Raw genomic sequence first — 17,491 nt, 5'->3', positions numbered from 1 at the left:
GCCATGTGTCATTTCACAGATTTCGGATAGCCAAAGCCAAAGGAAAATTATTATTTTTTTGTCACATTTCAGTGTACAAATAAACACAGAATCAACACTCAACACTTCGGTCTAGACTGTCATTTCATTATTTGACCCACTCTGCTTTTCATCACTGGATGAAAAACTCTCAAAGTGCCGGCAAAGCTATTTGCTAAGGAGGTAAGTGGTACACTGCAGCATCTATCACCCCTTGACTCTGAGTGGCCTCTTGGGTATTTAGAAAGCAAAGCCTTACAACAGTAACCTAGCAACATTATTCAGACGACATAAAAAATATACAAAGCAGGAACTGTTGGTTATTTTTTGTAAACATTTTTTCAGCGTCGTGTCCACCATTTTCGTAGCTTCTGCTTGGTACATGGTCGCGGCTGTTCTCGACTGGTGGCTACACACCCACTGCCTAAGAGTTACAGCCCAGAGGTGTCCTGAACACTTCAAAATAAGAAGATAATAAGAATATACAGACTGAGGGTGGGGTCTCTGCAGATAAATACACACTTCTATTCGGTCATACGTGACGATCTGTACATTATTTTTAGGAAAAGCCTAAAAATAATGTAGCCTTTAGGAAATGTGTTATTTAGCGAACCAAGTGTAGCCAATCATGTGTAGTATGGATCTCAATTTAACAGACACAAAGAGCGGTTGTGTCTTCAGTGACTGAAATCCAAATCTACAGGACTAAAGATTTCAAAGTGTCCTACCTGAATAGCAGCATCAGAGCCCCGGAGAAGGTCTTGAAGTTGTTGTGCTGAGTAATGTGAGTCTTGTCATTCAGCTTAATGTTGCCAAACACCTGATTCACACAGATATACAAAAATATGCAAAAAACAAAAACCCCATCAAACAATTACTCTTACGGTGCTGTGGTATGCTGGATTAAACACCGTCTCCAAGAGAAAACAGAGGCTGATCTGTCTGTCTTACTAACCTGCATGCCAATGATGGCGTAGATGAAGAAGAGCATGGCGATGAGCAGGCAGACGTACGGCAAAGCCTTGAAGGACTGGACGAAGGTCCACAGGAGAATCCGGATGGTGTAACCTTGTCTCAGCAGTTTGATCAGACGAGCTGCTCGGAACAGCTTCAAGAAACTCATGTTGAACTTCTCATCATCACGACGCTGGGACATGGGAGACGAGAGGGAAACTTACTAAGGTGTTGTTGACGGGAATGCAGTATTAATGGTCACATAAATACTTAATATTGAGGCAAACTGAGGAACTGTGCAAAGAAGAAGAGAGCTGATCAGTCAGCTTTTCTTTCACTGTCCGAGTCTGTTAACACTTAACCCATTTGTGCTATGTGTGATATGCGATATGTCTGTACGTTTGCTTCTATTAAACCTTGGACGCTGCTTTTTTTAGATAACTACTGACTCAAATAGAGACTGTATAGGACCCTCTCTCTCTCAGACAAACACACAAAATGAAGAGAAACTTGCAGAAACCAATCGGGGCACTGAGAAACCGTATTTACAAATGCATGACACTCACAGTATAGTGCATTAGCAATCAACCTCAAAATAATTTCAAGGCTTATACAAATACAGTATGATGTGTGGTTGAAATCACAACCAGTGAATCATGTTTTTTTAATCACCTGCAACTCCACCACAATCTCCGTGATGCTGCCCAAAACTGTGATGAAGTCAAATATATTCCATGTGTCTCGAAAGTAGTTCTGCAGAAACAGGAAAGATGCTTTGAGTTATTTCGAAAGAGGATCTTGAATTCACATTCAAGCAGTATGTTGCTCTTCTCTCTTACCAGAAAGCCGAAGGCCACGATCTTGAGGACGCACTCAACGGAGAAGAGAACAGTGAAAGCTGTGTTCAGGTGCTTCAGCACGGCGTCATATGTCGGCGGGGCAGAATAATACTGAAAATAAAAAGGTGGCAGGGGTTATACTACAAGAAATCTGTGGTATGAGTGGGATAAATAAGTGGACTGTTCCCGAACCAGTTCACTGCAGCGTAACCTCATGATAACAGTCTGATATGAGAGTGAACTTCAGCCCGCACCCTGCAGATCTACAGGTTGATGGAAGATTCCTCCAGACCCATAAATAGTCCCTCAGTCTCTGCACCTCTCATCTGTCGCACTATAAAAGGAGTTATTCCTCTGGGGGCGGCAGCCACAGTTAATGAGGTCATGCTAAATAGCAGCCCCTGGACATTATAGATCAATATTTAATACAGGCTGAGTCACCCAGCGTCTGTCTGTCTGACTGTCTGTCTGCCTGAACAACCAGCACGACCCAAGAAAAGGCCAGTTCAGGAAATAAATGGTGGTGAGAGGGGGCGGAAAAAACTAAAACATCAGCAGACCCAAACAAAAACGTCATAGTGCATTGAGGTGGTACACATCAGTCTCTACACATCCATGTCTCTAGTTAAGAGTGACACATCCTGGTTTATTTTAAAACCAAAGTGTTAACAGTAATTTCATGACAGAATATGCTGCAGAGGAACAACTCAAGATGTGTTTTTCCTGTCAGTAAACAAGGATATGTGGAAAACGGCACCACATTTTTAGGAGTGAGAAGACAGATGTAGATAACAGCAGAACCTGTCACACAGTTGTTTTCTCATTCTGCTAATTCTCAAATGTACTGTTGAGCTGTTTTTGTCCTTGATTTTACTCACCTTCATCATCAGTACAATGGTGTTGAGAGCAATCATGGCCAGGACAGTGTACTCAAACGAGGGCGACACCACAAAATGCCACAAACGGTACTGGAAAGTGTGCCGGTTCTGGGGCATGTAACGGGTCAGGGGCTTGGCACTGATGGCAAAGTCTATGCATGCCCTCTGAAAAACAGATGATAGGAGAAAGAGGAAAAAGAGAAGCATGAAACAGTTTTACAAAGACAGTCAGAGTACATTATATTTCTATGGGCTTCACAGACTAGACTGTAAATCTATACTTTGCATGGAGTAAAGAGACATAGAAACGGGGGCAGGGAAGACCAAATTCAGTGTGAAAAAATAAAGCCACACATAAGAAACAGGACACCTGATTCACCTCATTCTTTTCCAGGCTGCACTCCTCCATCATCTTATCCCCCTGTTCCTGGAAGGTGATGATGATGAGAGCCACGAAGATGTTGACAAAGAAGAAGGGAAAGACGACAAAGTAGATGACGTAGAAGATAGACATCTCCATCCTGTTGCCGTGGCTCGGACCTCTGTCCTCCTCCGTCACATCCACTGAGTGCTGCAGAACCCTGGAAGAGCGGAGACACGGTGGTAACTAACACCGACACCAAAGGCAGAAAGAGCAAAGGAAGAGGAGTAATTTTACTGTGACACCCACTGAAAATGAAAACTTCCCCTTTTTTAATTTAATTTTTAAATTTTTATTACTTTTGGCAGAAACTGGTGAGGATCAAATTCCAATTAGCTATTTGATAGAGGGAAATCATTTTAATTTATTTCCACAGCAGCAATCAATTAACAAGGGTTGAAACTGTACAAACCTACAAGCACTGTCAGTAAAATATTTGTGCAACGTTACTGTGAGAATGGAAAAATCTTTGTTAAGTTAATCACATCTATTACATGTCCTTTATCAAAGGTCAGATTTGGCCATTCCCAAAAGAACAAGACAGATGTTAATAAAAGGTTATAAACGCTAATGAGCCCTCAAAGAATGGAAAATAATATGTGGGAAAGCTCCTGCTGGATGAGGAACTTCAGCATGAGAGTTAGCGGCGCTCGTCCTCTGATCCCAGTCAGACACTCACTGCGGCCAGCCCTCTCCGGTGGAAACTGTGAAGAGAGTGAGCAGAGCCCAGATGACGTTGTCATAGTGAAACTCTTGTCTCTTCCAGTCTCTTCTCTTCATCTCCTTCTTGTCCTTCCCATAGTCAATGTAGTAACCCCTGGAGGAGAAGGGACAACACAAAAAGTTGTAACAAAGATACAACAACTTCATCAACTTCAGTGTCTCGTTTTAGGAAGACAAGGTGCCAAAGCAGTTGTGTACTTGAGACAAACAACAACACCAAAAAAGGAATAAATGACTGAATGAAGCATGGAAGAAAAGAGAGAAGGAAAGAGAGAGACAGATGAAAAAAAGAAGAAAGGAAGGTAGAGGAAAAGGAAGAAGGAAAGGAAGATGAAAGGTAAAAGAAGGAAGAAAGAAGGGAAAGAAAAAAGAATAAAAGACAGAGATGGAAAAGAAACAAGGAAGGAAGGAAGGAGAGAATAAAAAAAGGACAAAAGAACAAAACAGAAGTATGATTATAATGAAGGAAGACAAGAAGGAAGGATGGAGAGAAAAAAAGAGGAAAAGGAAAAGAGGTGCGATGAGGGAAAGAATGAAGGAAAGAAGAGAGGAAAGAAGACAGGAAAGAAGGAAAGAACAAAGAAAAGAACCAAAGAGAGAATGATGGAAGACAGGAAGGAAGGAAGGAGGGAAAGAAGGAATACATGGAAAAAAGAGCGATGGAAGAAAGGAAAGAAGACAGGAGAGAAGGAAACAAAAGAGACGAAAAGAGGATCAAAAGAAGTAAGGAGAGAATAAAGGAGGACTGGAAGTAGGAAGGAAGGAAGGAAGGAGGAAAAAAGAGAAATGGAAAGAGAGAGACATGAGGGAAGAAAGAAGGAAAGATTAATATACATCTGAATGCAGGAATAAAGGAAGGAAAAAGGAGGGAAAAACAGAAAGAAGTGAGCACAACTGTAAAGAGTAAAGAGTATTACTGGCAGTCCTTCTCTGTGTCCTTCGAACTGTCGGTACAGTAGAAAAACTTCCCCTTGAAGAGCTGCACAGCGATGACGGCAAAGATGAACATGAAGAGCTTATAGACGATGAGGATGTTGAAGACGTTTTTGAGAGACGTCACCACACAGTCGAACACCGCCTGGACGAGAGAGACACATGAGGGTAAACACACGCGTTGCGTTCAGGGACAGGGTCTGTGCAGTGTTTGACATCTGATGCACATGACTATGCAGATATGGACTGTTTTGCAAACTTGTCCTGATGAGTTTCAGTTCATATGGCAAAAGTCAGACATCTCACACTTCACGCCAGAAAAAAAGGTTTTAAAAACATGAAGTTTTATTGGCATGAAGTGTATGAGCTTTTATGTTTTGATATATCTTGCTCTCCTCTCCTTCCTGTTTTCTCCCTGTAGACAGACTACGTGTGAGGTTTGGGGAACCCAGCCCTGACAGCGTGCCTTCATGCCCTGATGATCACAGTTTGTCACCTCGCGGTTTATCGCCTCATCTGTCTACTCGTTCTTTCCCTGCTGTCAGGTCTGCGACGTGCAGTTATAAGAGATGAAAGAGGAGGTGTCTTTAAGCTATAAGGTGTCTGAGATGAGAAAAGCTGCTCATATGTAAAAGATATATACTTGTAAGCCTGCTAAAGGACATAACAGGCAAAACAACTGCAGGATTTCACAGAATGCAGGGTGGAGAGACTGGCTAAACTTGAAGGGCAAGCATGCAGTCAAGGTGAAAATCTTCCCCAGTGGGTCAACTTTTAACCAAACTACATGTTGGACAACTGGTCTCTCTCTTTTCAGGGTGTATAGTTTATATGTATTCTTATTAATTAGCTCATAATAACAGACATTAAGATATACACAAATAAAAGAAGCATGAAAATCAAAGACTGAGCGCCTCTGACCTTGAGTTTAGGAAGTCTTTTGATGGTCTTCAGTGGTCTGAGGACACGCAACACTCTCAGAGATTTGATGGTCTTTATGTCCCGTCCTTTGTTATTTCTGTGCAGAAAGAGACAGCGTGAGCCTCATATCATTGTTTTACAGCAAACATAATATTTTCATAAATAACTTGCAGAACAGTTTCTCCCACCGTATCCACCAATCATTACTGGATTAATCTGATGTTAAACAATTTTGCACATTTAAAGATGGTATTTGTTCAAAGAGAGGAAGACTTTTTTTTGTTTTTTACCCCATCACATTGCTGGTGATCAATCCCACAGGGGCATCATCCACAGACGGAGACAAACGGGAAAAAGGGACATGCATATCACAGTTATAATGTTTCAAACAAAATGGAAGAGATGATTGCGTGAAGTGAAACTACATTTACAGCTAATTTACAGCTGATTTAAAGACACTCTGATGTTTGGACATATGATTAGTGCATGTGAATAATTCATATAAATCACGTGACTGACGAGAGGGCGAAGGCCACCAGCGCTCCCACCACGACGATGAAGTCTAGGATGTTCCACAGGTCTCTGAAGTAGGAGCCATCATGGAGGATCAGACCCTGATCAATCATCTAAGAACAAGACAAAGGTGTGTGATGAAAAAATGTCCTCCAGGACAGTTTCCAGGGATGGAGAGAACTTTGAATTCTTTTTAGGTATTTCAATTTTCGGTGCTGTGATTTTAAAGAGAATAAAGCTCCCAAACAAGTTGAATTAAATCAGCAATGGGTCAGTTCCCATCAGTCCAAGCTGTCTAGTCTTCAAGGTTATTCAGAATGTTAGCACAGCAAACAGGAAATGACCAAAAGGAGGTTCTTGTTCCTGCTGATTTCAGTTCCTTTGTCTCCACAGTGGAACCATCCTAGAACTTGGTTCAAAAACACAGCACATGTTTGACCGCCATCTCTTGCAATCAGCCACCACACAGTGACACACCATTATCATATGTGAGAGTGAGAGTGAGAGGCAGGTTGAGAGGTGTTTACACAGTAACTCACCTTTATGATCATTTCAAATGTGAAGACTCCAGTGAACACATAATCAAAATACCGCAGAACCTGCAATGAGTGGAAGACAGAAGGACAGTTAGAGGAAGATCAGATGTATGATGCGGATAATTGAGATGAGTTTTTCACAAAAAAGATGAAACTCTTCAACCGGATGCACTGATTTCATGACTCGGCCTATTCTACTTGCCAGACTCTTAATATTATCTTCTGGTTAAGTATATAAAAGTCCATTCAAATGAACAACAACAACACAAGTTAATTAGCCTAATTCCTACCATGAACAACTAGGCTCAGTGTCCAATCTCCTCACTAATGAGTGATTTAGCTGCCCCCCCAATCAAGTCACATTAGCAGGATTTTGGAAAACACTTTAAGGAAATGTTTTGTTAGAAATATTTTTTTTCGTCCTGGTACTTTTGCTGCTTAGCGTAGATGAAGGGAGCTGTTAGACCCAAAGCACAGACAAGGAGTGATTGAAACTGTATCTCAGGAGAGAATAGAGGGATTCAGGAGACGGTGGAAACGGCAGAAATATTCAGGCATCTGTTAAGTCATTAATGTTGCAGCTGTCCCTGTCAGACAGATGATATATATGCTTGAGTGTGAACACACCAACCTTATTCCAGTCAGAGGAGGTGGCTACAGGGTCCTCAGCAGCCAGTGCTATGCTACTAGCAGCTATGACCAGCAGGATGGACATTTCAAAGTACCTGAGGTTCACCACGTAGTGACACGCTCGACGCACCCTGAGGGGGAGCAGATGGCAGAGTGAAGATGTGCTGCAGAGGTACCACACCTGCTGGGAGTAAGACTGGCTGGGCTCTAAAGGCTGCTGGGCTATACAACATGGATGTCGTGTGACAAATCTTGCATGTGATGTTTCCCTCATCACTAGAATATCACAAAAAGAATGGCAGTCCAGAGAGGCCTGAGTGGGAGCAACTTACGGGTTGTCAGGTTTGAAGATGAACATGCTGTCCGGAGCCACAGTGTTGACAGGCTTTGTCTCCTCTGCCTCCTCCTTCTCTGACTTACAGGTTTCAGGGTCCTTACTGTTGACTGGAGGAGGTCAGGAGGAGGAGAAGAAGAAGACGAGGTAAGGACAGGTGTGGGGAGAAGAAGAGTGGGGTGGGATCAGAGGCCTCACAAATCCACATTAAGGCTTAGTGTTCAAAATGGGATTTTAATCTGGAAACTATCCACTGAGATGAGATGGAGCTTCGCAGTGGTGAGCCACATCAGTGAACTGTGGGGACGAGCTTAGACGATGACACGACTCAGTCCTGCTGGAAATGAACTGCGGAGGCAACAATTTACCCTGCAGCACGACTCTGTAACTGCACGGTCTATTTCTCATCTGAAATGTATTCAGAAACTAAATTTGCTTGAGAATGTGGGAGAAATGTGATATTTCCAGAACAGCCATGCTTTTCCGTTGTGAAAATCAGCTGCAGGAAGATCCCACACTGATGAGTACTTGTGTGTCATCTATACCAGCGAGTTGAAATGAATCCTCTCCCAAGTAAGAGCCAATTCACCCTGTCAGACCACAATGAATGAAGTGAAATGTGTAACCTTCTGAGGTTAGAGTAAAGGTAGTAATGTCACAAGTCATGAGAAAACAAACTAACGTAAGCAAATGTAATGTAAGCAGCTACAGTATGAAAAAAAGTCACCTTATCAGCACCTGAAAACCTCAAACCAACAGTTGTACCTGTGATCGTGGAGAGCTCCAGAGATGACTGAACATTGGGCACCTCCACGATCACGCTGGAGCTGAGCTGAGATTTATCCTGGTCCTCTTCCGTCTCATTCCCTTCTTTGTTGCTCTCTGCAAAGGCAGGTGGAGACGGGTCTGACTGCTGAGGAGGTTCTTCCTGCTTCTGAGGATGCTGGTCGCTAGTGTGGCTCTGGTTGTCTGGTGGGTCAGTGTCTCCACCATCACTCCTGCCACCCTGTCTGAAAATACAGAGACACAGACTTTACTGGGCGGACAGGAGGGCAGTGATATACGATCGGTGCTGTCAGGTGGTGAATCTATAGCACCAAAGCGACAGGAACCACAAACATTGAGACATGTATGAATTAATTAAAGGCCTAGCAATACTCTTAAAGTAGTCAATTTCTTGGTCAGCTCAGCATTGCATGTGGACACTGTGCATTTATTGTGACATGTGACAGTCACAGTATCATCATCAGTGATCCCCAGGTGACTGGAAATCACTGGAGCTAAACATATAAATGTAAACCTGACTGTGGACATTGTTGCATCCCCTCTCTCCTCTCCAAATCACTCCTGTCTTTGATTTCATCTGTTCACCAAATCTGAAACATACCAAGAAAAACGCACATGCTGGATGAGCAGCTGCTGGTCTGTCTCACCTGCTCTCATCAGGTTTCGACACCTCTTCCTCATTTTTGGCCTCTGCTTCCTTCTCCTCTACTTTCCCTGGGTTTCCCTTCCTTTCTCTGCTGACCGAACGACTCGCCAAGTGGCTTCCATTCCCGGGTGATGACCCCTGACTTCTGGCCCCGCTCTGATGGTCACAGTGATGAAGCGCCCTCCTGCCCCCTATCCCACCATGACCTCCCATCTCAGGGGTCAGTGTGTCAAGGTTATCTGGTGGTCTGAACTTCTTCACTGGCCTGTGCTGGCGCTCGCCGTTCAGTCTGGGGCTCCGACGCTCGCTGGAGGTGTTGTGACTCTGATTGACACCCAGTTTTACGCTCTCAGTGATGGGCTCTGGTATGGCCACAGACACAGAAGCATCAGGAAGGGGCATGTTCGTAGAATCCAGCGACTCTGGAACCAGCACTGACACTGGGGGATCAGGTATGTCACTGGAGAGGGCGGCATCCAGAGTCATATCCACAGACGCAGAGGAGCCTGAAGCCTGATTCTTTGCTGGGGAGGCTAAGGGGTCCGTCAGGCGCTTCAAACTCCCGGACGGTTTGTTCTCCATGGCCTTGCGGTGCAGCGACAGGGGACGTCCATGCTGGGCCTGGGCTGATGGAGGAGGCCCGTCCTTCTCTTCGCTGGGGCTGCTGAACAGGATCTCGCGGCTGGACATCTGGCGGTGTCTCCGCAGCTGGCTGGTCCTCTGCTCCCACACTGACATGGTCATCCTTTTTCTTCTCTCTCTCCTGGACATGAAAGAGTTAGAGGGATTGAGTGGTGGGGGTGGGCGACCCTCCCTGATGCTGCCCTGGGCTTCCTCCAGGGAGCAGGAGTAGGTAGGCCGGCTGCGGTGGATGGCTCTTTTCCTGTACAGGTAGGGCCGCCTCCTCCGGCTCCCCCTGTGAAGAGAGAGAAAAGACAACATGTAAGTATGTAGAAGCAGACAGTTTATTATATGCAGCACCACATTTAAGTAAAACATAAAGTTTAAAGTGTTAGCATTAATTTAAGACATTTAATTTGATCTTATTTTCCTATTTATTGATCCGGGTCTGAAAACATTTTTACTTGCATGCTGGGTATACACCAAAAGTCTATTTTTATTCAAAGCAGAGTGTTTCCGAATGTGCTTTGACTCAAAACTGTACTTTCTAGGTCCGCTGTTTGTTTCACAAAATGTAAATTAGCGAGCAAAAGCATTTTTTTAAACCGAAAAAAGGAATATCACAGTACAGAGCAAGTGCTTCGGCCTGATGTTTGAGCGCTTTATAACCAACAAAGAGCAATTTCATTTCAGCATGAAGCAATTTAGTGGATCAATGAAGATGTTAGGTGATAAATTAACCAAGCCAGGAATTGTTGTGCGACTTTAATAACAAAAAGAGTAAGATGCAGAATGAAATCAGTGGAATAAGAAATGTGGAATCAAATAAGGTTGGAGAGTTTGGAGGAACAGGACAGAGCATGAACAGAATACTATACAAGATGGAGTCTGGGACATCTGCCCATTGAAGAAAATCAGACAGGCATTAGTGAGAAATTCATAGAGCTGAACAGACAGTGTTACTTACTGGAGCGTGGACTCTTGTGTGGTCCGTGTTATCAATGAGCGATTGGTTGAAAACAAGACATTAGTGCTTTTGTGAGCAGAGACAAAACAGGCCAAGAGACACACAGCAAATGATGAGGAAGATAAACTGGCCTTTCACACAAAGACCAAAGTGGTCAAAACATCTATACATAGCCTGTTAAAGCCATTTACCAGCTGTTCTGAATTTGTTAAACATTGCTTAAGGGTGAAACTACTCTTTTTAGAAGACTACGCGAACAGATTAATAATTCATTTCACATCTAATTGCTACATCATGTACTCTGCTTGCAGAACAGAATATTTCCACCAAGCACATCCCCTCTTTAAATGTTTGTGATGAACGAAGGAGAAATCTGCAGGCCAAAAACTGACTGGACTCTCGATGCTTTGGTGTGTGTCTCCATTGGAGCCAAGCGGCACATTGACGAACAAGATGGTAGCAGTATTAGAAACAATTAAACAACATTCATAAACATCAACAGTAAGCGCAACACTGATAAGAAGACATCATAGGTAAGGCTGAGATGTTAGACAGTCTGAGCTACAGTATGGGTACAGGTAGAAAACACAGAGATGGGCTCCATCAGCAAAAACACAGGGAAAGAGTACATATTTAGATACCCGTTGAACAAAACCACCACACTGGGATGCAGCTCTGAACACCACCGCCACCTCAGAGCACTCACACATTAGCATTCTTTTAGGACATGCTAGTAGAGCTAAATTCAAGTGCTGAGTTTCAAAATATTAGGCTTAAAATATTCAGAATACTCAAGAGCAATCCGGGGAAGGATTAAAGACTGTGCAATGGAAGAAAAACCGTACACACACTAAAAACACTATCAAAAGTCTCAGTATCACTTGTTATACTGTACGTGAAAAGCTTTCTCAGTGAGTGAGTGTGTGTGTGTGTGTGTGTGTGTGTGTGTGTGTGTGTAATTTCTGTTTTTCTTCCTTTGATCATGCTGACCAAATGCATGCGTTTATATCATCAGCCTCCAACATGCTGCTTCTCATTTTTTTATTGAGCAAATGCTGTCATGCAAGTTTCTTCAAGGTCAGCGGGGGCAGGTACCGCCGGGGCTTCATAGCTGACATCGGAGATAAGACCAGAAACCCTTAAAGTTCAGAGTGTCCTCGCTGAATACAGATGCCGGCCCAGACGACCCCATGGTATTCCAGTTTTCTCTATGGGCTCTGACAAGAGCCTGACCCTCAGCTGGCTAAACTGAAACTAATGCACATCTCTAGTTTACTTTCTACTGTCTTATAATTTCATTTCCATTGAGCAAGAAAGTTACAGTTTCAAGAGATGGCAAAGACAGAGAGGAAGAAAGACAGGAAGCAAGAAGGTACAGATTGCCATGTTAACAAAAGGTTATCTTGTAAAATCTTCCACATGCCCATGCAACAAACTGCTTGTTTCTCAATACACAGCGTGCACACAGGGCCAAAGGTCCTCACTCTTGTGCATGCACATGCACTTCCACCACCTACGACAAGGCACTGTGCAATCAATCCCTGAGAAAAAAAGACAAGCTATGCTACAAGCCGGAATCCTGAGCATTGGGAAAACAAGGTCACATTACTTTATGAATCAGATTTTACACACGTGAGAAGATCAAAGCCTGCACACACTTTATTTGACTTCTGTTCACTCTTTCCACGCAACAACATCCACTTTGCTGAGTAGGAAAGTATGTTACTATAATGGACACACCATGTTAATCCGGACACTAAGTAACCCTGTCTCCATGACAACAATATAAGCACCTCCCACCGGAGTGGAACCAGTAACCATGTTGACATACATTAGACATCAATTTGGCAGCAAATTACAGTGTTGGGAGCAGGCAGAGGCTAGACCTTTCAGTAAAGACGTAACAATAAATCGCTAGAGGGACAGCCCCAAATACTGATGATCTCAACAGGAACAAAATAACATTGAAGTGCATAACTTGAGGCTCTGTATTGATGTCTCTTGACCTCCATCTATGACTGCATGCTGTAGTTTCATTGGTAAGCCAAATCTACTGCACCACATAGTTGACTCGCCATTTGCCGGAGGCTATGGCAACTCATTCTAAGCGTTGGCACTGTTAGTTAGTGCTATATAGACAATCCCGGGAGGAAGGAAGGAGGGGAGGGAGGGAGAGGAAGAGAGAGACAGAGGGAGGAGAGGAGGTCAGGCAGAGAGAGCGGGGCACTTACTCTGAGGACATGAAGGAGGACAATGGTCCGACCTCCTTCGCCTTCTGGAGCGCGTGCTTCTGGTTGAACGCTGCCTCTGCTTCCTCTTCATCCTGATCAAAAGAGGAAAAGAGCAAAAGGCAGCTGAACAACTGTAACATGTTTGAATGATTAAACAGAATCAAAGTGATGAGGAGAGCACAGCAGAACTGGACAGGGCAGAGTGGAGACGCTATTAAAACAAGGATAAAAGCAGAGAAGCAGATTTCAACTATGTCTTTACTGTCATTCACTTTTTTACTACCTTGGTAAGTTCTTGTGCATTGGCAAGATTATCCACAGCGATGGCCAAGAAGACATTCAGCAGCGTGTCTGGTCACAGCTGAGTTAAGGACATGGTCAAAGTGCAACAAGGCAACCCTGAAGATACTGACCGACGCAACACTGACTCCTTGGTAAGAGACAGAGTCATACTACAACTGCAGAATCCACTGAGGACATTTGGATTACATTCAACAGGTGTCCTGCAATGAAACTACAATGGGATAAACATGTTGGTTTTTGTTAGCATGTTAGCCATTCGGTGTTTGATGGTAAATAGAGGTTCTGTTTTGTTTGTGTTGGAGTTTCTTATCAAGAAACAGACACTAGCTTCAAGAATCCTATTTTGAAATGAGTGAAAACTGCAAAGTGAAACCAAAAAATGATTGATAATACTGAATATAATTAAAAATTATTACAAAAAGAGGTGTGAAGGATGCAGTTTCCAAACAGTGTGAGCACTATAAAGTAGATAGAGGACCACATGCCAGACTTCACTCCTCCTTGAGAGCGAATACCGTTGTACATCACCTCGTTCCAGTCCTCTCCAGTCAGGATCTGAGGCACAAACACCAACAAAGACACACACACACACACACACACACACACAAACACACACACGATATTATCCACAAAACCATCCTGAGCATCACTGTTGAGCTTGACTATAAATTCCACGTTTGCTCAGGTCACTCAAAATGATACTACCTGTACAATGATATTCGCTATCACAATATGCGTGAAAGAGGAAGAAATAAATTGTCAGCTTTATTTCCAGACCTGAAAGACGGTCATGATGGCTGCAGGGAAGGTGTCAAAGTTTGTCGGAGTGTAGTCTTCAAAGATGAACCTGTGAGAAAGACATGACACACCTTGAAAAGGAGAGCTGGGCCAAGTTATTATTTTGTTTTATTTTCTCTGTCAGAAAGAAATCAATTCTCCTCCTCTTCAACCAGCTGGTGGCGGCTGTTTCTCCATGTGCTTTGCAGTGGCATGTGCAGACTTTTTGTCTGTGTAGCCCAAGTGGGGCACTGATGTATGCAGAGTATGTGCACATAAACATACAGACACACACATATAGAAATAGTGTTAATCTATCATTTCTCCACAACTCATTTCTACTTTAACTACTAACATTATAATAGCTTTCTTACATTACTGCAATAGAGTGGCACTTTAATATAATGAGAAGTCCTCAAAAATAAACTGTACCTCCAAAAGTAGCTGCATACAAAAGAAAACAATGTACATTCAAAAATATAGTAACAGCAAGTTTGTAAATATTTCATAAAGGAAAGTTGAAATAGTCGCCTCTGATGTTCTGTATTCTGGAGGCCAGTTCATACACCAGGTCCTGCTTGTCCCCTTCTGCAAGCCTTTATTTAAGTGACAGCTTGTGGGAAACAGCCTTCGACTCGGGGGGAAAACCAAGCAACAATATCTGTGTATGTGTGTGTGTGTGTGTGTCTGTGTGTGTGTGTGTCAAAGGCGATCGGGCTCACACAGTCTCTCTCCATAACAGAATCAAAGCAGCTGTGAACAGGCAATAGGACAATCTATTATCCCCTCAACTGCGTGTATTCAATAAAGAGGAATCACCTGAACCATGAAGTCTATTTTAGCCTTGTTTCTATGTTTGCTAATGTGTCTGCACTGGAATCACAGGATGTGTGCGCCCAGCCGAGAGAGAGGAAAACAGTCTATGTCAGATTTTTGGCTTTCTGCCTGAGCGGTTCCTCGCTTTACTTAATTTCTTTATGGACTCATATGAGGGATGCACCGAACTATAAGCGTTCGTGTTTCACTCAGAGGACCAATGCTGATTACTTAAAGTTACCTGCCGCCGAAGAGCTGCATGCCAAGGAGCGCAAAGACAACAATGAAGAGGAAGAGGAGGAAGATGAGGGAGATGATGGACTTCATGGAGTTCATCAAAGAAACGACCAGGTTTCTCAGAGACGCCCAATACCTTGACAGTCAAAACATCATATTAGTGCAAAAGAATATAAAAATGTAGAAAATGTCATTCTTAACTTTTTATTTTTTCTTTCAGATGACTCAAAGGGGACCTCCACTGATCTCACACATCAAAGTCTGTTTACATGTGAAAATAAGTTGCATGAAGCCTTTTGTGGCTCCAGAGGGAGCTGCGTGAAACCAAAAAAATGAAGTGATTTCACTCGAGGCAGTGTGGAGCAGAAGACTACAAGTTTGAAAAAGAAGCAAATCTGCAGGTGTGGAGTTAAAAAGATCTTTGTAGCCCGCTCCTCCCCTCTGCTTGAGGCTAGCAGCTTGAGGGTACATTAGCCGATAATGGGGATAACACATGTGAATCTCAGACCGAACTGTCCGCATCTGAGTTGTTTTTCATTGTTTTAGACAAGAAGGTAGGATGCATGGAAAAAAGATAACATCTCTCGTTTTGCTGCAACGCTTTTGATCCCTTTGTGAGTCTGACAGTGTTTTAGGAGTGAAATGCTAAATCAGCTGAGTAGTCTTCTGTCAGTCTATTCTGTGGTTTAGTTTTTTGTATTTTTGCCTTGTTTGGGGCTAGAAGAAGTTAGTATTTGATGCACTGGCTTGTTTGCTTCAGAAATATATACGAAAAAAGAATATATTTAAAGAACAAAATAAAAAAAAGAATACCCACACAGCACATTATCTTATATTAAACTATAAAATATTGAAAACTGAGTATCAAAACAACATGACAAACTTAACCTGCTGCCCGATTTCAGTCAGCAGTGAAATGTTCCTAGTAAATAATATTAAACATCTCAACAGATGGCAAATAGTGAGGAAGGCGGCCGCACTAACTTGGTGATCTTGAAGATCCTCAGCAGACGGAGAGCACGCAGGACACTGATGCCAAAGGAAGTGCCAGGCCTGAAGAAACCCCACAGCACTTCAAAGATGCTGCCAACGATTACCTGCAGAGATATATATTATATAAGGAACAAGTAAAACACACGGGAACTGTGTTTTGCACTCACATCTATGATAGAGTGACAGGGAGCAGAGAGAAAGGCAAGAATGATGCAACACAGACAGATATGGAGGATGAGAGCGCTGATGCTGCATATTTGAAGGGCACAAGCAGTCGGATTTTGGGAGAAACAAATATGTAGAGAGGGAGACGGAGCACTGACACTGCAGTCGAAGCAGTTGAAGGAAGAGTGGAAGTAGAGACGCGGTCCCAAGCTGTACATCTTCAGAAACATCTCAGTCAGGAACAGAGCGAGGAACAGGAACTCTGCATAGTCTGGAACAACAAAAACAGGCATTTCAATTTTGAAACTTCCACAGACCGTTAAAACATTATAATAAAGCAACAACTTCAAGAGCAGCTCATGTTTCAAGGTGCAACCGAACCGACTCACAGAGGAAGTTGGACAGCCACTGGGGCTGGTTGTGGTGAACAATGGCCACACACAGCGTGTTGAGAGCCACCAGGCCCAGCACTGTCCAGTAGAATGTGTGTGTCTTCACCACGCGGCGGATGGAGATGCGCAGGAGGCGCTCCTTGCGGCGAAAATACGCTGTTGGACCTCGCTTGGCACTCCTGATGCTTGCTCTGGCCATGGGGATGCCTTGGGGGATTAGCGAGAGAGAGAGAGGGAAAGGTAGAGAGAAACTGTGGTCGAGCTAGCAGTGCCTGTATGGCATGATGCCTGAATCTCAAACTCCCAACAGTGTGATGTTTACGACAGTATCAAATATCCATTTCTAAAAGCTGTGGCAGAACAGTGTGGTCTACTGGAGTAAGCCTTTCACTTTATGTGCACATATTTATGAGCCTGTCCAGACTCCCACTCACCCACAGATGAGATGTCACCATATTGTTCCTCCCCTGGTTGCCCTCGATGCACCACATCCATCCCTCTCCTCTTGATGGTAGTGGCTCTCTTTAACACTGCAGAGAGAGCACATTAAACACAAGAAGCCCCAGAACAAACGATATAACAAATACATTCTGTGGATTAGAGGGAACGCGCAGTGAGGACAGTGACACAGAGCTGACTTTTGGGCAACACAACAACATGCTGAATTGGTGAATAGATTTTTGACTTTTTGGCCCAAAAAATTGCTTTGTGCATGAAAACCTATACATCTGCCAGACACTCATAAGTAGATTTAGGCGAGTGTGGAAACGAATAATGAAATGAAAAGCTAATGATAATGAAAGTGATGAGAAGAAACCACAGTGAGGATCATCTGCACGACAAGCTAATGTCTGTGA

General features: G+C 43.4%; 1 protein-coding gene across 1 annotated transcript in view; it reads right to left on the bottom strand.

Annotated features, from left to right (window-relative positions):
• The window catches only part of LOC121605023 (voltage-dependent R-type calcium channel subunit alpha-1E), a 92,880-nt gene that overhangs the window by 9,986 nt on the left and 65,403 nt on the right, over positions 1–17,491 (bottom strand). The window contains exons 12-36 of the mRNA XM_041934744.1: positions 17,069–17,164; positions 16,632–16,841; positions 16,401–16,513; positions 16,069–16,181; positions 15,089–15,220; positions 14,032–14,101; positions 13,692–13,809; positions 13,235–13,302; positions 12,952–13,043; positions 9,134–10,048; positions 8,466–8,710; positions 7,699–7,810; positions 7,368–7,497; positions 6,740–6,799; positions 6,207–6,313; positions 5,978–5,989; positions 5,688–5,784; positions 4,751–4,911; positions 3,790–3,927; positions 3,069–3,270; positions 2,690–2,854; positions 1,812–1,922; positions 1,645–1,725; positions 974–1,165; positions 747–838 (exon numbers count right to left, since the gene is read on the bottom strand). Of these exons, the coding sequence (XP_041790678.1) occupies positions 747–838; positions 974–1,165; positions 1,645–1,725; positions 1,812–1,922; positions 2,690–2,854; positions 3,069–3,270; positions 3,790–3,927; positions 4,751–4,911; positions 5,688–5,784; positions 5,978–5,989; positions 6,207–6,313; positions 6,740–6,799; positions 7,368–7,497; positions 7,699–7,810; positions 8,466–8,710; positions 9,134–10,048; positions 12,952–13,043; positions 13,235–13,302; positions 13,692–13,809; positions 14,032–14,101; positions 15,089–15,220; positions 16,069–16,181; positions 16,401–16,513; positions 16,632–16,841; positions 17,069–17,164 (3,832 nt within the window). The remainder of the gene's footprint in view (positions 1–746; positions 839–973; positions 1,166–1,644; positions 1,726–1,811; positions 1,923–2,689; positions 2,855–3,068; positions 3,271–3,789; positions 3,928–4,750; positions 4,912–5,687; positions 5,785–5,977; positions 5,990–6,206; positions 6,314–6,739; positions 6,800–7,367; positions 7,498–7,698; positions 7,811–8,465; positions 8,711–9,133; positions 10,049–12,951; positions 13,044–13,234; positions 13,303–13,691; positions 13,810–14,031; positions 14,102–15,088; positions 15,221–16,068; positions 16,182–16,400; positions 16,514–16,631; positions 16,842–17,068; positions 17,165–17,491) is intronic.

The sequence above is a fragment of the Chelmon rostratus genome, chromosome 4 (genome assembly GCF_017976325.1).
Source record: "Chelmon rostratus isolate fCheRos1 chromosome 4, fCheRos1.pri, whole genome shotgun sequence".
Lineage (NCBI taxonomy): Eukaryota > Metazoa > Chordata > Actinopteri > Chaetodontiformes > Chaetodontidae > Chelmon > Chelmon rostratus.
The sequence above is the reverse complement of the archived record's forward strand: the minus strand, read 5'-3'. Positions and strand labels throughout refer to the sequence as shown.